Raw genomic sequence first — 24,142 nt, 5'->3', positions numbered from 1 at the left:
GAAGCCGCTCGCCCAGGAGCCGAAGCCGAACGAAGCTGGAGTCGGAGCCGAAGCCAAGATGGCTGTGGCTTCGGCGAAGCCAGATCTGGAGCCGAAGCCGCTCGCCCAGGAGCCGAAGCCGAACGAAGCTGGAGTCGGAGCCGAAGCCAAGATGGTTGTGGCTTCGGCGAAGCCAGACCTGGAGCCGAAGCCGCTCGCCCTGGAGCCAAAGCCGAACGAAGCTGGAGTCGGAGTCAAAGCCAAGCTGGGTGTGGCTTCGTCTTGAGGCTGACACGCTTTGTCTCAGAACGAAGGTGGTGGAGCCGAAGCCACTTTGATTCCTGTGGTGCTCGTGGGCTTTTATTTGGTGCCAAACACGCGGTGGGCGCCAAATTGTTGGGGACAAGACTCCGCCAAACAGCAGAGGAGGACAACTCAAGAGAGCGAATTGCTCATGACGAAGAGAGAGCCCCCTTGACTCCTAGAGTCATCATATATAGGAAAGAAAGGGAGGTGGTAATTTTCTCCAGGCCTCCTAGCGAGTACACAATTTATAATTAAGTCCTCGGGCCGTGAGGCCCATTAATCTCATGGACTGGGCTATTCCCCCAATATGACACGCGCACGCCCCCCCCCCCCCCACACACACACTCGTCATCCGCCTCTCACGCCCTCCCTGTGTCGCCGTCCCAAATACTGGCGCCGCCTCCCAGCCCAGCCCCTCCCCCACGGGGCCGCACTGCCGCTGCCACTCTCTCTCCCACCACCGGCGTCTGGTGGCACCTCGCCGTCAGTCTGGCCTTCGGCTACCTTCCTTAGATGAGAGTCCCAACTGCTAATGGCTACCGTCCGTTGCTCCAAGCGCTGCATTTGGCAATATTACAATGATGCATTCATGCATCGCAGGTGAGCTCAGCGAACACTTTGACGTCAACCAGCAGGCCAGCAGCTTAAAAAGTTGCAGGAAATTTTGCTCAAGTTAACATTCAGAGCAACATCTGTGTATCCCTATGATTCCCTAAGATTGCAGTAACGGGCAAACCGGCAAAACAGTGCACTCAGACGAAACTCTGTTTCCTTGTTCCTGATCAGAACATCTGAATGCAGGTGATGTTCAGTCGTTCACAGCCTGAAAATTGAGAAATCAATGACATTGTACGCTAAGCAGCACTCAAATCGAGTATACTACTATTTTTCCCTTTCACCTCCTTTTGTTTTGCTTTTTTTTTTCTGTAAGTACAAATGTAAAAAATTCGTACTTCTGGCCTTAGCCAGACACTCAGCTGCTTGAAAAATATACAATTAAATAGCCTTGTGACTAGTGGTATCCTTCCTATGTCCTATACCACGCTACTGACTATCCCAACTAAATTAAAAGGACCCCAACCTCTTCATGTGTGCTCTGTACATTGGAGATCAACTGGAAGGGAACTCCTCACAGTTCCAGTGGGCATTGGGGGTCCAATCCGCAGAGGCGCAGATGGACGATTGGGCGTCACATGTACCATCCGTGACTGTACACATGTATTCATTTAGGAGCAGCCACTGGAAACAATTACAGGCCATCAGCTGTTAAGCACTTCCTGGTGGCTTCTCCACTTTGCTCTCTCCTCTCCTGTCCTTCGTCCAGATGAATATACCAAGACAAAAATGCTGTACACATACATAATCTATTCTTGTTCGCCACCAAGTATTTACTTGAATTTAGAAATGCTCCTTGTGGAACTCGAATTTCGTTGTGCTTTTCCCATTGAATTCATGGCACAGCTTGTTTAGTTCTTGTGCAAGAATTGGAGCTCCACAGTAGAATACACCTGTGTGCAAACAAACTCTTTCTTTACAAATGCATACACAGTATCACTATCAAATGCATTTTCTTTTCTAGAATAAACATGATAACTGCATGCCATTATATTAGTATAGGAAGAACAGTTTTGTTACAACGGTCACAGCCACTCCTTCGTGTAAAGTTGATAATGGAAACAAAATACGAAATCAGCCTGAGCTGGCTATTCTCACTGCTTTGCTAAATCATGCAGGCCAAAACCTTAATAAATTTTGATTTTAGTCTATAAATTGGTGATGCATTTGCTTTATGCAGTAATTTTTTTATGAAACAACAAAATAGAAGTTTTGATAAAGGACACAATTCATTCACAAGGATGTGCATGACCATATAAAAGAAGAAAGAAATTTAACTAGACAATGCAGTACATAGTCTAACCTATCTTGGCATATGGATGCTTGGAGGCAATTTTAGATAGGACCTTTTTCCAATTTGGCCTTGCAAAGTGCGTCCGGACCTGCAAAATCAGCATATCAATGATGAGATGGGACTATTAGCTTGATATCTTAAAAGGTGATTGCACACTGTTTTAATCATTTATGCTATAGATGTCAGGCGCAAAACTCACATTCCAACATAATTAACTTAAGTGGAGCTAATTGTCCTATCAGTACTTACTTTAGTTCCAGAGACAATGTCAACACCATTCTTGGCATGGTTCAGAGCTTGAAGCATGGTGATGAGCGCTGACCGAGCATCCCCTTCCTCATAAACACTCGTGAGATAGTTGTGCATCTCAATGATATTCTAGAATGGAGCAAAGGTAAACTGTAAGTACAACTCACGAAAGGGAACATAAGATTTCTCACGAGAACAAATCGCACTTCAAAAACAAGTGGTCAATTGGTACTATGTACCCTTTGGTCCAATTCAGCAATCTCATTCATGACTCCTTTGAACCAATCAAAAGAACCTTGCTCACGCGTAACCCAATAAAAGTAAGCATTTGTGGTCCTTAAAACCCTCTTTGGTTTTGAGGTAACTGTCATAAGTGTGCCCAGATCAATGTGCGGTCTATTTGGACCAACTGGTGGATAAAGGTCGGTGGAAGCATCCTGCCAACACACACGGACGCACAAAGAATTATTGTTATAAAAATGCCAAAATACTACATAAAGAAGATTGCACGAATGTAATCTGTTATTTCACTACTGGGATTAGGAAGGTGACAAGGGAAGATATGTAAAATAGTAATTTTACCTCCTCTTCCTCCATTTTGATGATATTGTTAAGCAGATCTTTCAGTATGCTGATAAAAGGAGTTGCACCAATTCCTAATCCAACAAGTAGAAGAACATCATACTTGCTGTAATCCTGAGCAGGAGAGCCATAAGGCCCATCAATCAGAAGCTTTGGTAAGCTGCATTGTCAAAAAAAAAAATTATAACCTGTAGTTTGTTAAGGATTATAATGCACAAATTCAACCCTGTCAATGATGCTGGTAGAGGGGTGGGGATGGGGATTGGGGGCTCATACACTTTCTTGGTTGTCTCGTCTGCTCTAAGAAGGCCGCTTTTACCACCCACTGGGGGTTCGCAAGCAGCTGCAAATACCCTCTTGAGCTCTCGTGTCCAGTCACCAAGTTGTCTAACGTGAATGCTGAGATAATCATCTCCGGGCGCTGAAGTAATTGAGAAAGGATGCCTGTGAAGAGAAAGGAAATGCTCAGCGTGCAATCGGTTGCATCAACACTACATTTAAGGATATGTGAAGCATTCATGAAATCTGGTACAGTACTAGCAATGGCGTGCTTCTATCAAAATTTAATGCTGCAAGTACCAAATACCATTCAAAGGGTGACACTGCTGGACATTGAACAAACATATATTGCCCACTCTTGTACCGGAAAGCAGGAGGCTTGGACATTTGCAGTGTCAAGACATTACCAGGATATATGGCCACCTGAAAGGGGGAAAATTACTGGATTAGTAGCTGCACACATTATGAATGCTCAAGTTACTTGTGTCTTTTTGATTAACCTTCAATAACCTGACAGAATAACTGCCAGACCTGAAGAACCTCAGCACCCTTTCCCCTACATACAAGCAAACAGGCACCGCCAGATACATCCATGTCTGCATCAAAATAAAAATACAAGAACCTCAGGACTCGAACTTTAATTTTTCATGTCCAGACAATGAAAACAAATAATGAAATCTCACCGTTTTTCTGTACCAGACATGGATGAGGTACACGCACTGGCCATGTACAATGAGCGCCAGATACACAATAATGAACAAGTGATGAGAGTACCAGAAGGCATTAAAGCCAGTCAGTTTGTCAAATGGTTTTGGAAGCTTCACCAAGCTACGGCGGAACCACCGTGTTGCTAAAGTGAAAGCTATAACCATGCAGATAACCATAATTACACCTGTGATGCCCTCCACTCCTTTGACCAATGTAAAATATGATGGCTTTGTTTCCCCAAAATATTGGCCCAGAGGAGCATACTTATCATTTGATGAATTTATAAGCCGTGGAAAATCACATACAAGGTGGTTCCCAGCATGGAGGATTATACCGACAACAATTGCCGCTGCAATAGTCTGCCCATTAGAACATAAAAAAAACTTATTGTTAGTTTTCTCAGCTGGTCAATGCAGTAACAATATTCATATGTTGCATCTAGTGAGTAGCTCTCCATGTAACTATTAAGTATAGGCTCCCTCCTACCACAGCTAATACTTGGTTGTTGCAAAAAAGGGGAAATCCTATACGGTGTCAGTGTGTTTCTGTACAGATAGGATGGACCACAGAATGCCGACTTATTCCAGCAAATTGGCAACGTGTTTTATGCTTTTTGTGTACTTGCTATGCTCTGCTTATAATTCAATAATCAAAAAACTTTAATAGAATTTAGTATGCATAGGACATGAGTAACTGAATTTTTTTTTTCTCAATCAACTGGATGAATTAATTTGGTTCACAATCATTGGTACAATAAGTACACATAATGAACAGAAGGGTAAAAACAATTCCACATTCAACTTCGCTGAGCCATAGTATTTTTTTTGGAAAATAAGGATAAGCACACGAAAATAATGTTGAAACAGCCTGCATCTACATGAACAGATCATGCAAATGTGCACTCACATCCTTTTGGTCTTAAATTAATTGAGTCAGGTACAAAGATCACACTAATATGAAACTCTACAACTATATGGATAAGAAGAGGCGCTGATAAGCTAATGCTAACCTTGTGGAAATTTATATTATCATCAAATGGTAATGCCCGTGCAGCTCTTGTATTTCTCAACCAAGTAATGGTGTTGCGGCAGACTGGCAGGAGGATAATTGCCATGTTCAGCTTCAGGGTTTCAGCAGCACCTTTTGCAGTTGTCACGCAGTAGCCCATCACATTAAACACATACCTGTTGCGATACTGCATGAACTTCCAAGTGAACAGTCCGGCCATTATCCCGATCCACAATGCAAGCACCCACAGGCGTTTCCAATTATCCTCCAAGTAGTAACTCAATGTGGTACTTATTTTGCGAATTGGACTCTTTGTCCTTAAGCCTGCTAGGTTCTGGCTTAGTGCTTGGCTTGTGTAACTTAGCGCCTGACTGTAGTTCATGTAGGTATCCTTCTGCAATAGAAGTGTCTCCAACTGCCACAGCTGCAAAACCAACAAGAAGCAACGTATTATTTAGAACAAGCTATTAATTCCGAAAGTTACTTTGCCAATAACATGTTAGAATATTAGATCAATAAAAACAGTATTTGTCCTATGAACGAATAATAGGCCATTGTTTCATACAAGTTATCAAGAAGGAATGTCACGTTTGTAAATAGAGACTAATAGGCACACTAGCTAAGCGCACATCTGGAGATGACCAAGGCTGGCATAAGTACAAGTTAGATGCAGTGTTTTATTATAATACAATTATACAAAATAAGCCCCTCTCATCAGCTGACCAACTTGTGCCTGAGAGAAAGAAGATTGGCGTGCATAAAGAACATCCATAATGCAGATCACGCACACATATAGTTTGAATAATTCTGCAATTGAAGCAAACACACAAGTATGAAAATTATTGAGGGTGATTCCTTGATAAACACCAAAAATTAAAAATTTGTTTACTATAGGAATATATTAGTATGCCACGTCAACAAAAATGGTTATTATGACATTTAAAAGATGTCCTAGTATGCATACGAACCAATGCAACATAAGTCCAGAGGAAAGGGGTTTGTTCCACAACTACTAGAACAAAATTTTAACTAATCTACACAGTATTATTGTAACAATATTGGATCTGAGGACTCCAAAATTAGACTTGCTAGTATTGACATGTCTTGTGTCAATAATGGAAACATCTAAAATATTAAAGATATATTCTCTGTAGCTAGGAATTCATCACCTTACAAAGAATATGATTTGATCCTATCTGAATTTGAAGTGACTACTCTCTTCAAATAGCTACCAAATGGCTGCTCACTCAGTGATAGAATATGAGAGCAGTTTTATCATGTGTATTATGTGCTCTATCACATCATGACAGATTTGCAACATCAAGGCAGCAAAGTTCTGACATTCGTGCTACTTGGAAAAAAATGCAAGACGAGTTAAAGTTACACGTCAATAATGAACAAGTTGCACATAAACATATCACCCTACTGAAAGTGCAGCGTAGTCGTCTCTGACTCACTGGTTTGAACTTCTAATAGTATCTGGTGCTACACATGGCTCATGTGACTGTGCTATCCAAAGTTTTTTGTGATGCATGTATAATAATTTTGTCCAGAAAAGCGGGGGTCGGACTTGAATCTCCTGGTACAAAGCATGGCATGAGCTGGTCTACCCCTGCCCCCCCCCCCCCCATGAATGTGGTCTAACATGACACATAAGTACATAACATGACCGCTACAAGGCCAATGGAGAACATCCCATACTATGTCAAGAGTAAGAAGGAAAAAAGTATTGAAACCCTGAAATCAACTCTCATAATAGTGTTAACTAGCCAGTTGCGGTTGCTAATCTGCTGAAATCAGCATGCCTAACCTTGTGCATTAGCAGTGTATGAAAGAATCATGGAGCCCTGACTAATTGTTTTGACGTTTTCTTTGGATTGTAGTATCATCATTTCTTCTGTGCTCAGGCAGATGACAACGCCCTTCCAAAGGAAAAAAAGGAGGGTCAATAGCTATGAGGACGTGGTGGGACAGCTGTGAACTGTGAGCGGCAAGCAAGACATTAAACTCCGCAGATCAATGAAGCATAAGAAATGCATGCGAGCTGGTCCACAGCTTCTCACCAACTTCGATTTAAATGATGATGGGAAAGAGGCTTTTGTAGCCAGTCTTCAGTATTTTTTATTATGAACAGTGCGTTCTTTGCATGTTACTCGAGTCCTAACGCAGCCCAGGGCAAAATTTTATGGCTACCACAGTAATGGGTAGCCTCTTCGTCCGGTTGAAGGGCACCCATCACCAAGCAACCTGACAGAAAACTTAAATATATATGGATGCCAACATTTTATAATCCTATACTGGTACTGATCCACTACCTTTGTCATAAGAAACAACCCAGTCAACTACTTTATGAAGTCTAGTGTGCATCCAAATTGCAGTCTTCTCCACGACCCTAACCAAATACTAAGTTACTAACACTTCCTTTCAGCTAAGATGTGCTATTTCGTCGTCACTGTTGCTGACATTGAACATGTGGTCATGGGGCCAAATTGTTACATTGCATAAAATGTGTACACGAAAACTAAGCATACCTCAATGTAGCCAAGTCCTTCGGGATCAAGCTCTTCCATGATCAGGGCAGCGTACTCTTCAGCCTGTTCCTTAAGCCTGGACAGCTTGTTGGCAGATGCGCTTAACATGATAATCTGGAATGGCAGAAAGGGAAACATAAGTTTTTTTACGGTAGGGAGACATAAGTTAATACAACGAGCATGATCTCACATTTTACCAAACCACTAGAAAGTAACCCACAACGACCAAGATGGCTGACTCAATTCCTTACACAGTGACGACTGTGAAAGGCACGTACAGAAGCTCCAATCCAAAAGCTACTTACCTCAACGCATTGTTTCAGCGGATTGGAGGGAAAAAAAAAAGATTAGTTGGCGTGGCGAAAATGCCCCTCACCTACTGCCGCTGGACTGCACACTGCAGACTCCCATCTGCAGAAAATTACCGGAATGCCCTCACACGTTCTAGAAAGAAAGGTGCCCCTTTCCTGAAGGCTGAGGGGGGAGGGGAAGGAGTGTCCCAAAACTGGCAGGTAGGAGTCGGTAAAGGCGTGATGCGGTTTCGCTCACCGACTACGATTAGATGACAATACTTTCCGCGTACTCCCTTCCTTCCCCTACGAACATTTCCTCCAGAACCCCATCTTGTCGGATTATCACTGGTTACTAAGGTTTATCCTCCACTAAACCATAATTAATAAACAATACCGATCCGTAAGGTCTGCGACATGGATGCGCTACCTATTAGAAGAACAGGAGCAGATATGATCGTGGCAGGGGCTTGGAATTGGACAGCTCAATGGGCCAAATATAAGAACCCTTGCAGTCAAAGAGCGAAAGCAATCGGATTTTGATGTCCCCAAATAGCAAACTCAGAAAGGGAGAAAGAAACTGCTCGTCCTGCACGACCACCAACTCAGACAAACTCTGTTCGCTGTTTGGTTCCTCCAGCCAGCCAACAGTATTTTCCTCTCACATAGCTCCAACACCAAACTCTAGCCACCAGTCAGCCAACAGTATTTTTCTCTCACACCACTCCAGCACTAACCTCAGTACAGCGAACAGAGTTTGTTTGTTGCTTACCTCTTTCACCTCCTCCTCTCCGATCCGACCGTCCGCGTTCTTATCCACCCTGATTGAAGCAACCAAAAAAGTGAGAAAAATCGATACTATTGTTGATGGCGTTGTTCTTCTAAAAACATTAACCAAAAAAATTGAAAAATATATATAGTAGCTAGCTAAGCTAGGAGTTGAGTAATGGTGAGCATGGTTGCAAGGCGGTTTACATGTCAAAAAAGATCTGGAGGCGGGAGTCGAAGCTGTTATCCGTGATTTGCTGCCAGATCTCGCGCAGCTCTTCCTTGTTGATTTTGTCGACCTGCATCTGCCGCCGCCGGCTCAATGTATCGAACAGCTCGAGCGCGAACTCCTTCGATTCCGTCATCCCTGCACGCGCACCTCGCCGATATTTCAATGGCTGGGGGAGAGAAATGGAGGGCGAGCGGAGGGAAGACCGCGCGGCGTGTTGGTACCTATGCATTCCGCGAAGTCGGCGCGGGAGAGGAAGCCGTCGCAGGCGAGGCGGTCGAAGTTGGCCTGCACCTCCATCCAGGCGTTGTTGGCCTTGTTGCTGCTGATGAAGCGGAGGCCGCGGAGCGCCTTGTGCGCGCCGGAGCGCGTGCGGTCGAGCTGCGCGCGCTGCCGTCTCGCGGCCCGTGCGGCGAGGGCGGACTCGATGCCGGAAGTCGGCTGCGGCGGCTGCTGCTGCCCCTGGCCTTCGGCGCGGCTGTGGGTGCGGCCGAAGCGCTTGGTGAGGTCCTGCGAGAACTGGCGCGCGATGGACATGGCCTCCTCCTTGAGCTCCTGCGAGAACTGCAGCAGCCGGTGCGACGAGGTCCGCCTGATCGACGGCGACCGCGAGCGCGACGACGACGACGCGCCGCCGCCGCCGCCGCCCGCATGGTCCCCGCGCGCGCCCAGCGGCAGCCTCGACGCCCCGGCCGCCGCCGCCGCCGCCGCGGCCGGCTCGACGCTCCGCAGGATAATGGTGTCGTCCTCCTGCAGGTCGAGCGTGACCTCGACCAGCTCCTCCCCGTCGTCGGAGCTGCGGTCGGAGCCCCGCGGCGAGGAGCCCGTGCTGAGCGACCGCGGCGTCGTCCCCGCCGAGCCGCTCCATCGCTGGTGGTGGCCCGCTCCGGCCGCGGGGGTGGCGGAGCCGCCCCTCATCGCCGGGCCGAATCAGGAGCCGCTTTCCAGCGCGGCTCCCGGAACAGTCCAATGCTTGCTTGGCAGACGAGGCGCGGCGGTCGTCGACGGCTGGATGGGTGGATTTGGGCAGGGTGGCTTTGGAATCTCTGGGGAAAGGCGCCCGCGACGCGTCCGAGCGGGAGCCGAGCCGACGAAAGAGGAAGCGCAACGGGAGGAGGCATATATGAGGCGGTTTTTTATTTTTGTTTTTTACAAAAAAAAATATATATTTTTGATTTGAAAATTTACAGAAATATACCCCGTCCGCTCAGCTGCCGGGCGGCCGGGACCTGACTGCCCGGCAGCGGGGCGGTAGGGGTTTTTGTGCAATAGTTTTTGCTCAAATATTTGCACGTAGGTCCCTGGGGGATGGTCGCCCAGCAGCGGGGCGGCCGGCCCCCCCGGCCGCCCGACAGCTGGGCGGCCGGCCCTGGCCGTCCGGCTGCTGGGCGACCGGCTCTCCCACTCTTATATAAGGGTTGGTTGGTCCCTCCGCCCCTCATTTGCATCACTAAAATTCCAGAAAACAAGAAAAAAAATAAAGGGAGGGAGAGCGGCGAAACCCTGCCGGATTTTCGAGCCGACGACTGCAGGTAACCAAAATTCTTCTATGCTTTACAAATAGATTATGTTGTAATTATTTTTGTTGAAACAGTAGATTAGCAATCAATTTAATTATTGTTAGGAGTGATTAGTGGTACATTTAGGTGCAGTTACTTGTAATGATTAGCGTTGATACAGTACATTTAGTGTTAGATTAAGTATTAAAAAGTATTAGAAAATTGTTAGAGAAGTATTAGAAAGTCTTAAAAATCGGAAGATAATATTAAAAAATTATAGAAAATGTTAGAAAAATTTTTAGAAAATAGTTTAGCAATCAGTTTAATTATTATTAGAAGTGATTAGTGGTACATTTAAGTGTAGTTACTGATAATGATTAGTGTTGATATAGTATATTAGCAATCTGATTGCTCACTTGTGATTGCCAGGGTTCAACACCATGACATCTTCAGGATCCACCTACATTTCATGGAATAAGGTGACAGAAACAGTCCCCCCAAGAAGTCCAGGAGCCTATATGTTTATGCGGATCTTTGTGCAAACTAATGAAATCAAGGGTTTTGGGGGATGACTTTGGCAAGAGATTCTTCATGTGCGAGAATTACGAGTACAACCCGCCCAAGCATTATGGCAAGTACCGAGCAAAGGTACTATAAAACACTATCAGAGTTTGTTATTTTCAGATCTAGTAAGGACTTCTAACATGATTTGGGGAAAGGCTCCACCGCCTCTATGTGATTTCGTGCAGTGGTTAGACACCGAGCAATCTCAGCAGGATAAGGACCACGTGGAGCATCAAGCAAGGTGGACTGCACAAAGGTGGCAACGAATGCTGCATGAAGAACAGATGGAGGAGAAGCGCAAGAAAACCCAAGAAGAGATTCAGAAAAGGATTGCAGAAGTGGAACGTCAGAAGGCAAAGGAACGTGAAGCTGATAGGAAGAGGAAGCGAGAGAGGGCCCGCCGTGCTAAGGAAGCAGGGTCTGAAACTATTAGGAAGGGGAAAATATCCCCGGTGCACTCAGTAAAGCACCACCATGTAATCCCAGCATTTTACATTTCCTAAGGCATGTTTGGTTTACTCACAACACGAGGTTATCGTGTTGCACATGCCATGCTTTTCATTGTTCAAGTATGTAGTAGTACGAACGTCTTAGGCCTCTATTTTGTAATCGTAGCATTGTTTACAAAACTGTATTGCAAACCGAAATTTTATGATTCGTAACTACTCTTCTATTTTTAGTACACTGTATTCAGTGAGCAATATAATTGAACCAACCTACACATTTAGAACTACAACTAAAAAATCTTACTACACAAATAACTTCGTAATATTACATGCTACAATCTGGTGCAAATACATATCCATACATAACGAAATGTAATTATCACATACAGATCGGAATACATATCAATACATCTGGTTCAAATACATATTCACACATAACGAAATCTAGACGCGACGGGCTCCAAAATCCGGAGGCAATCCATCGGTGAGATTTCCAGAAGGTCCAACCTCAGCACCAGCATTATCTTCTTGCATTTTATGGCACTTTTTGTAAGTGTGACCATCTGCTCCACACAGGTTGCATCTTTTTTTCTTCTTTCCTGCCTCAGACTCATCCATTCCATTATGGATACGAAGTGTCTGCCGTCGACCTACCCCTCTCCTAGCATCTGGATTGGGAATGTACATTAGAGAGATATTTGGTGTATTGAATGATCCCAGACTGCCTATGCCATATATCACATGGCCCCAAGTGTGCACAGCAGTTTTTTTTTCTGTAATATTGTGAAACAAAAACCCCAGGATCCAACCCAGATTCTGAACATGCCGCAATGACATGGAAGCATGGTAAGTGAAGAAGCTGTGGCTTCTTGTATCTGCAAAAAAATCTTGCCTTCCAACGTTATCAAGCAATCATGAACGACCCTTTATCTGCGGACACCCTGTCATGTCCTGTTCTTGCATGAAACCTCAAACCTTTGATCTTTTGTGCCCATGGAGACCACTCTGTGATATTGAGTCTTTTCAATCTTTTCTTTCATGTAGTTAGTGATCCTATTACAAAAATCACTCCTAGATCATTAAGTAAGACAGCAGCTGCCTGGTACCGCTCTCTGAAGTAACTTATGCATCCATACATGATGAATTCAACTATGCCAACAAGAGGAAATCCACGAACATGACACATTACCATATTGTAACACTCTGCGTGGTTGGTTGTCTCGATCCCATATCAACGACCACCAGTGTCGTATAGAATTGACCACTTCTCTTTAGGTGCATCCTTAATCTACTGTGTGAAAGGTCCGCCGCCGGAACGTCTCCGGCTAGAGGTTGATGCATGTTCCTTTAGCAGCTCGGCGCACATGTTATCTAGCACCTGCCACAATGCATCAAATTTCCGCTGCTGATTCTGAGTGCACAATCTCTTGAACGAATTCATAAGTTCCTTATTCTTGAAGCGCTCATAAAAGTTTGCACCCATATGCCTTATGCACTACCTACTCACAACATCTGGCCATAGAGGAGGCTGTCCTCGACTTCCTTCATGTAGTTGCCTTATTGCTGCTAGAAGACCAGCATGTCTGTCACTGATGAGGCAAACATCAGACCTTCCAGCAACAACGTGAATCTTCACACGTTCAAGGAACTAGTACCAGCTCTCTGTGTTCTCATTCTCAACAAAAGCAAAAGGCGATGGGAACCACCTGCTTGTTGCAATCAACTCCAATCGCTGTCAGTATTATCCCCTTATATCTTTCTGTAAAGAATGTGCCGTCAATACATAGAACAGAAAGACAATACATAAATGCCCTCACACATGCACCAAGGCAGAAAAAAGCACGAAGCAGAAACCCAGGTCCCCCATCTAAACTCGGTACAATGTAGGTATCAGCCGCGCTTCCAAGATTTCTCTGCACAATTGCTAACAGCATGTGAGCCAGTTATCATATGATGCCTCATATGTGCCAAATCTCATCTCAAACACCTTTTGTTTTGCCCGCCAAGTCTTTGTATAGATGATTTTGTATTGAAAACGGTCGTTGATGTCCCTAATTATCAATTTTGACTCATAATCAATTTTGTCCAGAATCACCCCATACATCTTCTTGGCAACAAAAGTGGATGTGATATTACTGTGAGTTTGCGCAACAGCAGTTAATCTACATGTATGTGGTGTAACAATTGAACACTCCCAGTGTGTTTTGTACTTGCCCTTGTAGGCATGTACTCGCCATGTACAATCGTCATTGACACACTTCACCTCATATTCTTTGCTGTCTGACTTCACAACTCTGAATTCCTTCCTCAACGATATAGCACAAAGCTTCACAGTATCTTTCACAGCTTCAATGCTAGGAAACTTTGTCCCCTGCACAACCTCATTCTCTTTATTCGTACTCATTACTCTTAATATTCTGTATCATTGGATTTTCAAAACCCTTGCCTCGCCATTCACCTAGCAACGGGTAGTTCTCATCGTCTGATGAGTCCCCACATTCTTCCATCATTCGAGCCTCTTCGTCTTCATTCTGTACAGCTTCCACTATTTCAGGTATTCGCTCTCCCTCATCAGCTAAACCTTGCGGCTCAGGTGCAATGACATGCACGTTCTGATCTTCTTTTTCTCCTACCTGATCAGCTATACCTTGTGGCTCAGGTTCTGTGACATGCATGTTCTGATCTTCATTTTCTTGTTCCTCTGCTTGGTTCATATGAGATGATGTACTTGTTGATCCTTCATCGAAATGGGCTGCCTTCTGGTGAATCTGAATTAGCATTGCAAGAGGCCACCCGCAGTCAAGAGCTGCTTGTATGTAAGTCCGTCATTCTTCGGTGTTTGCTATAAGCATCAACTCCCAAAAATCCCCTTCAGTTCCCCAATTTGTCACAGTCTGAACGCTTAGGAAATAAGTCTTTGGATTCACATTGAATATCTCATAAAGTCATTTGTGTATGGAACCAAAACTCCACTTTAAGAGTTTATCTATTCCGCACTTTCTTCGTTCAAAAGCTGATAAATCTACTCCATACGCATCATGAGAAATATATCCGTCATCATAATAAACTTGAAAACGAAGCTTGCTCGACATATCTGGACACACAATCATAATATTAAATTAATTGCTAATCTACTATTTTAACAAAAAAAATTACAACAAAAATAATTGCTCGACATATCTGGACACACAATCAAGCTATTTGTAAAGCGTAGAAGAATTTTGGTTACCTGCAGTCGCCGGCTCGAAAATCCAGCAGGGCTTCGCCTCTCTCCCTCCCTCTCTCTTTTTTCTTGGTTTCTGAAATTTTAGTGATGCAAATGAGGGGTGGGGGACCAGCTAACCCTTATATAAGGGTGGGAGAGCCGGTCGCCCAGCAACCGAGCGGCCAGGGCCGGCTGCCCAGCTGTCGGGCGGCCAGGGGGGCCGGCCGCCCCGCTGCCGGGCGACTGGCCCCAGGGACTTACGTGCAAATATTTGAGCAAAACCTTTTACACAAAAACCCCTGCCGCCCCGCTGCCGGGAGGCCAGGTATATTTCTGTAAATTTCCAAATCGAAAATATATTTTTGTAAAAAACAAAAATAAAAAAATAAAAAAACTAAAAAACCGACGAAAATAAAAAAAATAAAAAAAATAAAAAAACCGCCATATATGAGGAGGCGAGCACGGCGGGCCGGCCCACGCACAACGTCAGCGATATCACTCCTAATAATTAACAAAAGGTTTGTACTCCACCCACTGAACTACTACCGGTAGTACGGCCAGCCTAAGTTCCGGCGATTAGCCTCGCACAAACTCCTACAAAATGACGTGGTCCATTTTACACTTCATTAGTTCACCTTGTTTTTTTTATAATCTTTGGTTCACCTCGTTCGTTCGTTCATATACAAATCTTGAGATCCAAGGCAGCGATCTGATGTGATTTATTTCATATTTTCAACATAATGTTTAAGCCACTTCCATTATATTGTATCCGGCATATTTAAGAGGGTGTTTAGTTCCCGAAAATTTTTGCACAATTAAATGCAGATGAAAAAATAACTAAGTGCATAGCTTAATTGATTCATACGAGATGAATTTTTTAAGCCTAATTAATTCATGATTGAATATTAATTGTCAAACAACAATGAAACTAGGCGTATGGCCCGCACATTTGCGCGGCTAGTATTGAAAATTCAAAAAATTGCATGTTGTTGTATTCTTATTTAAAAGATTATACTATTTTTTACCATATATCATCATGTTCATTAGTGTAAATTATGTCTTATTTTTGTTTAAAAAATTCAAATATGATCTACCTATAATAACAATTTGATTTGTTGAGGTTTAATAATATTATGCATAAAATTATTCTTAGTTTTGTTTTATTTTAATTGTTGTTAACTTTAGTTTTTATTAATAGTATATGTTTGTAACTGATACATAGCTAAATGACATTTTATATTTAATTTTTCATAATGACATTGGTGGGTGATTTTTAATTAGACACAGATGTATTTTAGGCTAATTTTTATTATAATGGCAGTGGGTAATTTTATTTTTCTATTTTCTCCGATTAATGTGAGAATTTCTAGGTCTTCAGAGTAAACATGGAGGCTCCGTTTGTTGGCCAAATAATAAGATAATAGATGTGTCACAGTATTAGAACTCAAACTTTTTCACCACCTAAACACCCTCTAAGTAAGTATTAGTAAGTATTAGTATGTACATAAGATCTTTTGACATGGCGCAAAATTAATGGGTAGATTTAGAAAAGTTGTACCTTCAAAAGGATATGGTTTATAGATGAAATCAACATGTTGCAAGTCGAATCCCACTACTGGACCCACAAATTCATAGTCCTAAGTAATAAGTTAGGGTTTTCTCTAGCCAACTCCTTGAGCTACGAAATCATGTACCGAGCACCCCGAATCGTGTAAAGTTATCTAAATAACCTGCTCTTAGCGGTGGTGAAGTATTTTTCTGTGTATCTTACAGACGCATGCATTACATGAAGAACACGTCAACATGGCAGTAATTAACTTGATGAATAGCATTTGTTGGAACATACATGGTCTTTTACTGTAGCTCGACATGAACCAGGATATGTTTATCACATCGCTCCCGTGAAGACGCCTCGGTCCATATGGGGGCGCTTCATTCTAAGGATGGGAAACGGATAACAGATATCCGAATTATTCGATATCCGTATCTGTTTAAACATCAATATGGATATCCGTATTCATATTCGAATTTAATGTGGTAGTAAAGTGGATACATCCGAATCCGATTTTCATTGATTTTCTCTATCCGATTCCAGATTTGTATTCGTTTTCATTCAAAAAACTATTTCAAAAATTATATTTATTTCTTACTACCTATCGTACAACAACTTGGCAGGTGGGTGCAAATTGGTCCAACAACTTGTAAAGTGCTCAATTTAGTACAGTAACTTGATAACCGGGTGCAGATTGATCCAACAAATTAAAAAAATGCTTAATTTAGTGCAATAACTTGATAAATTTATGCATTCACAGTCCAAACATTACACGACAATATATTTGCTAATGTCAAGTCACAATAAAGAGTATATTCACGTCGGAACATATTATTTGACCGTAGAGTTTTGTGTCGCAATGGACACCAATAATTTTATCCTCAAAATAAATTAATTATGATTTTATTAAAGTTGATATATTATTTAACCACCATTACAACAACAACGTATTAAGCAAAGTAGATGAACGTCAATAATTCTTAAATTTTACAAATAGAAATTATTGATTGTACAATTTTTTATTAGCTCAAATGCAAATAAATTTTGGAATTATACCATTAGCATCACTCAAATACTGAGGTCGATAAGAGAGATCATGAAACCTTAGGTTTCTTCTGCGCTTCTGCTCATGTATTCAACAATGCTCATGTTTGTTTCTATTTATTTAGCTCATTTTTCCTTTCTAACGAATCTGAGGCTTTAAAAATATATGTACCAAGCTCCTAAAAGGTATCAATAGTTTGTATCAACGTATTGACTTTTTTAGTTTAACAGTGCATATAATCAAACATATTGGAAACAGTAAAGGTGAATTTTTCAATATTGAATATCAAATTAAATAGTTTTAGTTAAAATTAAATTACTATACAAAAAATAATTAATGTAAAGACGTAACATTAATTTCTAAACAGTGAGGGTTTTTATCCTGGCCAAATATATTGCCACGTAGGCGCAACACAAAAATGAATGATCAAATAATACTTAATAATTTGTCCTGACATGAATATAATCTTTATTGAGACTTTGCGTTAGTTACATTGCTGTGTAATGTTTGGACTGTGAATGCACCTATTTGCCAAATTATTGTATTAAGTTGGGCATTTTATAAGTTCTTGGACCGATCTGCACCCACGTGTCAAGTTATTGCATTAAATTGAGCATTTTACAAGTTGTTGGACCAATTTACACCTACTTAACAAGTTGTATGCTGAGTGTAATTTACTCTATTAATTTTATAATAAAAATATAATATAAAAAATTAAATTTACTTTTTAAATATTCATATTTTATCTCAAAATTACTTCTATATTTTTTATTTATATATAATAAAATTGTTTATATTTTTATTGCAATATATTTTTAGTTCTAATTTTATTTTTATGTATTTATTTATTAATGATAAATAGATTATTTTGACTAGATATTTTTATTATATTATTATACTTTAGTTTGTATATGTATAATGATTTTATAATCTAAAACTACTAATAAAAAATTAACTAAATGTTAGCTCATATGTCAAGTCAATATTCGAATTCGAGGCATCCATTTTGCATTCGTATCCGAGAATATCCGAATTTGTATCCATATTCGATTTAAAATGTGGTAAAAAATACTATCTGAATCTGATTCCATGCGAATCCGATCCGTTTCCATCGTTAATTCATTCGCTTTCTATCGAACCTCGCTCTAGCTAGTCTCTAGCTAGACACGCTTTAACAAGTAGAGACCGAGGAGGAAAGCAATTCACGCGCTGTGATCAGGCAAACAGGGCCATTGTACTGGGTGTTTGGTACTGTACAAAAGAGTGCTGTATGTACTATTTGTACTCCAGTCCATCTATGGTATGTACACTGGTACCGGGCAGGGGGACGATACTGGAGATGCTGAAAAACTGGGGATGATGCTTTGTTATTTATGCACGTCGTTTTACAGTTTACGTTAGCTGCTAGAGGAGCAACCTATAGAGGACTATTATACATCGCAAAAAAAATGGTTTTCGTACGTAAGAGTAGCGTATTTGACATGCCACTTTACCTGCCAGCTAGGATGAGAGTAGGTGGCCATGCATCTTTGCCTACACGGGAAAGGCGATCGAGAGATGCATGTATGGTTAACATGGATTCCTTGGTGCTCATGCCTTGGATTGTTAATGTACGTAAGCATTATATTGCCGCCGGGACGAAGCCATCGTGTCTCGGGAATTTATTGGCTCCAAAGGCAAGAAACAGGGTGCATGTTTTAGTTCACATACATGCAGCGTCATCACCCTTCTTCTAGAGAGAGGAAATAATTTTTTTCATTTTAGATGATGTAGAATGAAAAGATTTGGAACCTCGCATATTTTTTGTCACACAACACGTTTTCGTAAGGACCGGGGAGAGAGACCTTTGATTATAATTTTACTCACTCATATACTGCATGAATATCCGTCTCATTCCACACCATTGAATCATGTTCGTGTCATATACTCATATGTCAATGTCATGAGATGAAATAGTAAATATGTATGACTCCCTTTATTTTAAAATAAAAATCTTCCAAATCTTATACCAAGATAAACTTCTCTAATAATAAAAAATATGCTTCCAAATCTTATACCAGGTTAAACTTATCTATAATAAAAAATATGTTACCTTCTACAGTACCAAATGAATTGACTTTCAGAAAATATTTTATGATGTACTCAAAAAATTAATTTGAAGTTTTACATGTTGATGTATTTTTTATATGCTTAACCAAAATTTAAAAATTGACTTGAAAATTTGACAATTCATATTTTTAGAAAGGAGAGAGAACTTTATTACTACATACAACCCGAAAGCATCATGGTCAGTTGGTAAATGAGTACGTGATGACCAGCTAGTTTGCAGCGTAGGGTAAGGTTGATACGCTGATGACGTGATTAGCACACTGAACACATAACATATACTCACTCCATTCTAAATTGTAGGTCGTCTTGATAAACTAAAATACATAATTTTTGCTATGTATCTAAATAAATATTATGTCTAGATACATAGTAAAGATTATGTATCTAAATTTGCCAAAACGACCGATAATTTGAAACGGACGGAATATATGATACTAACATGATTATTAACGCAGCTAATGGCTAGATAAACTAACTGTCCTCCAGTGCTTATCCGGCCTGTACTTGATGCTAATTGCTCATTGGATAAGCTAGCTTGCAGCCAGCAGCAACCCAGCACAGTTACTTTGCCGTGATCTTTTTTTTTTGCGAAATCTCTAAACACGATTTTTGCACAAAACCGGAGCCTCTCATAGAGCCACGTCATCTACTTTTCTCTTTAGCATTGGATGAAAAACGAACGTCATCAAACACATCAACGTGGCTCCTATATACGTGCACTTCTGAAGTCTTGGTGAAGTTTCCGGGATATTCCAGCCGCAAGACAGGGCTTTCTTATCGTGCTGCTTCTTCCCGTCCTCGCCGCCGTCGCAAACTCGCGATCGGAGCGGTTATCCGAAGGGGCAGCCAGCATGCCACTGGACGCTCCGCCCGCCGACTAGCACTGCTAATGGGTTGGAACCCGCACCATACCCAACCCCACCCAAAATTAGCATATTTAGATATTCAACCCCACCCAATCCAATTAGTTAATTTCTCAACTCTAACCAACCCGCCCCATTATAAGCGGGTAACCTATAAAAACCTATGTGTTCTACTATGCAGAGGAATTTAGTGGTTTTACACTTAATGTGGGGACCACATATGTGTCTAGCCACACTACTTTGCACAGAGTATCTGTCAGTCATATTGACTCATCTCTAAAAATTTCAATCAATTTCGATAAAATTTTATAGTGTGAACGTGAGATTTTAATTCTAGGGTCCGGCTCTTGATGTGGAGCCCACGTGTAGTTCTAGCCACGCTGCTTTGCACAGAGTAGCTGCCAATCGTACTGAGTCATCTCCAACAAATTTCAGTCAATTTCGATAAAATTTTATAGTGTGAACGCGAGGTTTTAATTCCAGGGTCCGGCTCTTCATGTGGGGCCCGCATGTAGTTCTAGCCACACTGCTTTGCACAAAATAGCTGCCAGTCGTACTGAGTCATCTCCAACAAAATTCAGTCAATTTCGATAAAATTTTCTGATATAAACACATATTTTTAATTTCAGAGTCCAGCTCTCACGTGAGACTCACATTTATATATAGTTATACTATTTTGTAAAAATTATCCATTTCAACCCACCCCAACCCGCCTCAATCCGCATTTATATAGAACCCGCTCCGACCCACCCCATTAACTAATACAACCCATTTTAACTCATCCAAACACACTTCATTTCAAAACTCACTCCATAAAACATATTTCAACCCAACCCATTAGCAGGCCTACCGCCGACGATGCCGCGCCGCTCCGCCTGGCTGCTCCGACGGCCGCCTGCGCCGGGGAACTCCATCCGCTCGGCCAATTCAGGCAGTCGCAGAGTACTGGGCTGGCTCCGCCGGCCAACACGGCGGCGAGCCCCTCCGCCCGGCCGCGCCCTCTGCCTGGCCGCTCCGACAGGCGCGTACGCCGAGCAGCTTGGTCGGACCGCACGCATGGCCTGCCGCGCCATCAGGCACGCGCCGCCACCCCCCTCAAAAGGTGTCCGACTGGGTCGCCGCGTCGTCTGCTCCCTGCCTAATCCCCGCTGCTCGCCAGACATGGCGCTCTGCTCCTCCCACCGAGCAGCCTGTGATGCTCCGGCGCATCTCTGCACCTGCAACCATGTCACTTTGATGCACAACCCTGCACTTCCAAAATATAGCCTGTATCAACTAGCTTGCTGTCAAACAAAGCATCAATGCTCAATACCCCTTCCACCGACCAATCTGAGACAAATTTGGGCAACACAGTCTACGAGTGCAGAGTCCTCAGCTGCTCTCTCCTCTCCTCGAGACAACCATAAAACATTAGATGCTAACGTTTTAGAGTGGACGAGTAATGAGGAAGGTAACAGAAAGAGAATGTGATGGCGCTGCAAGAACTGGCAGCTGCTCTCTCCTCTCCTGATATGGATTGATTACTGGATGATAAACAAGAACGGCAAGGTGGTAGTCGAGATCTCGCCCTCACGCTGGAGGCTCTGAGATTAATCTCTTCTACTTCTTGCTTGCCTTTCATTGATACAATAGGGTCCCTTTTATAGAGACGACTCGACTTGTGTGACATCTCAGAATTTTAAAATACTAAGCAAGAACTAATAAATGTGGTTTCATGCTTAATAAACAAGAGAAAGTCAAATTATGCATTTCTTTTTGGAAAATAACATATGTGTATGCATGTGTATGTGTGTATGTGTACATATGTATGTGTGGATATAGATTTTGTTCCTTTAATATTTGTAAACTTTCATGCTCAACTTGTTATGACAATTGTGGCATGAAACACCCTTATAGTTTTGTGCTATACGAGTTTACGTAAAATACCACTTTCAAATTCAAAAATTTAATAAACCAAGAGTTCAAATTCTAGTGGTGAGAAATTTCAAATAACTTTCACACCAATGCAAATAGGCATATGAAAATGAATAGACATGTTCACCAGGAAAATATTAGTAAATTTCTAGTTGAACTCTAGGGGTAAAAGTGACAAAAATCACATGAAATGATAAGTTATTCGAATTATAGTTTTCGGAAATTTAAAATAACTTTCAAACCATTGCTCGAATAAACTTTTTCCTGAAATAAAAGTTGTAGGCTTTTAAATTCTCTACAACTTTTATATTCAAAGTTTTCCAAGTTTCAAAAGAAATTTTTGAGAAAAATTCGAATCGGAATCAGTCAAATATCTCTCTCTACTCTCTCTCGCTCTCTCTCTTCTCTCTCTCCCTCCCCTGTCTGCGCCGGACGCCGCGACCGCTGGCCACGGGCCGCGCCCTCGCCGCGCCCCAGCCCTCTCCGCGCCCCTGGTGCCTTCCTGAAGCATCTCGACTTCGCCACGCGTCGCAATCCACTGCGCGCCCGCCGAGGATGGTCGCCGAGCCGCCACGACGACGTCGTGCAGCAACGGCCGACCGCGCCTCGCCCCCTCCCTCGCCCAGGATTGCTCTTGAACCGCCTAGACCCTTCCCGCGAGCTCCACAACGTCCTCACCCTTCTCTCCTCCCTGCTCCGAGCGCCTGGCCGTGCTTCCCCCGGCGTCCAGAGCTGTCACCGCCCGCCATTAGCGCCGCCACCTCCTAGGCCGCCACTGAGCCCCCTCCTCCGCCCTTCCTCGTGCCCAACAACCCCCGCATCCACCTTCCTTGCCCTCCACCGGTGCTCCCCGACCTGCTTGCCGTCGCCCACGACCGCCGGACCGCCGCCGCCACCGCTCCCCGCCACCGCTGGCCGCTGTTCTCCACGGAGCCGCCCGCTCCGGCCAACCCAGTCCCAACCGAGGCCACCCCGAGGTAGAGCTCGCCCTCCTCTTGCTTTCCCCCACCGGGCCCTCGCCGCCGATGACCCCAGGCGCCGAAATTCGGCCGCCCGACGCTCCCCTGCTCCAAGTCCGGCCAGGGGCCTCATTTGAAAAGGAACAAAAGTTCCAGGGTGCTGTCTGCGAACTTAAGACTCATGGGAATAGTGCCTGTAGGGACTTCTTTGTTAATTCTAGCTGTAAACTTTGAAATTCAATATAAATTCGTAGAAAATTCGTAAAATAGCAAATCTAGTTGTTCTGGAATCCTTGTGAAAAGATCTATGCAGTAGAATCAAAATATGATGGGTGTTTGTTGAAAGTTTTGCTGTACAAATTGATTTGTGTCACTAGGTACATAAAGACTAGTTATTTTATCTTTTTCTTAACTATTGTTTGAAGCCATGTCTTGCTGTAAAATTTTTACAGTGAGATGTTCATGTTACTCTAGTGTTACTATATAAATTTCGTGGTCATTTCTCATGAGTAGATATTTCTTTCATTTAATGCTTGTTTAGTAGACTTTAATTATGGTAAATAGTTTCTATTCATGATAAATCATGAAAATATTTATGAGTGTTCTTTTTGAATAGATTAATTTGTCCATGAAGTTTGAGCACCAGTTCATGACAATAACAGAAGCTAAAAATGAATCTTGTTAGATTGCTGTCAGTATTGTTTATTTTCTCAGAATTAATCCTGCACAGAATAAATTCTGATATTTTTACAGTAACTAATTTAGCTCTGTGTAGATCTTCTGTTAAATTTCTAGCTTCTGTTTTTCTCTGGTTTAACCTGTATAATTCAATCTTTTTTTAAGTATTGTCTGAATACATGAATTGTTCTGAATAATTGGCTACAAGTTTTGGCATGAGTTTTGCAGGATAGTTTGTTCTGTTTACCTTATTTTTGATATAATTTTTTCTGATTTTTATTACTGAATGTGTGTTGAGTTGTTTATTTATTAGCAAACCATGATTTACTTGTTATAGGAAACCACTTCAACTTGCTTGGTGAAGTTAGTATAGTTCTGTTGTGCTATTGATCATGATGCCTTGAGTAGTTAGAATTATTAGTTAACTACTCTATAAACGATTGCTCATGTGATACGATTGTTTGCTATTT

At 42.4% G+C, this 24,142-nt stretch overlaps 1 protein-coding gene across 1 annotated transcript; it reads right to left on the bottom strand.

Moving 5' to 3' along the window:
• Positions 1-1,115: 1,115 nt before the first annotated feature.
• On the bottom strand, positions 1,116-9,914 carry LOC120673117 (respiratory burst oxidase homolog protein A-like). Its single transcript, XM_039953812.1, has 14 exons — positions 9,063-9,914; positions 8,817-8,976; positions 8,614-8,662; positions 7,552-7,665; positions 5,022-5,444; positions 3,988-4,371; positions 3,805-3,900; positions 3,612-3,727; positions 3,302-3,469; positions 3,026-3,185; positions 2,683-2,880; positions 2,444-2,572; positions 2,204-2,282; positions 1,116-1,793 (listed from the first exon to the last, which is right to left on the bottom strand). The coding sequence occupies exons 1-14, from the start codon at positions 9,754-9,756 to the stop codon at positions 1,684-1,686; spliced, it is 2,880 nt and encodes a 959-aa protein (XP_039809746.1). The 5' UTR covers positions 9,757-9,914; the 3' UTR covers positions 1,116-1,683.
• Between the last annotated feature and the right edge of the window lie 14,228 nt (positions 9,915-24,142).

This window comes from Panicum virgatum, chromosome 5N (assembly GCF_016808335.1).
Source record: "Panicum virgatum strain AP13 chromosome 5N, P.virgatum_v5, whole genome shotgun sequence".
Lineage (NCBI taxonomy): Eukaryota > Viridiplantae > Streptophyta > Magnoliopsida > Poales > Poaceae > Panicum > Panicum virgatum.
Note: the sequence above shows the minus strand (reverse complement) of the source record. Positions and strands in the feature narration are given on the sequence as shown.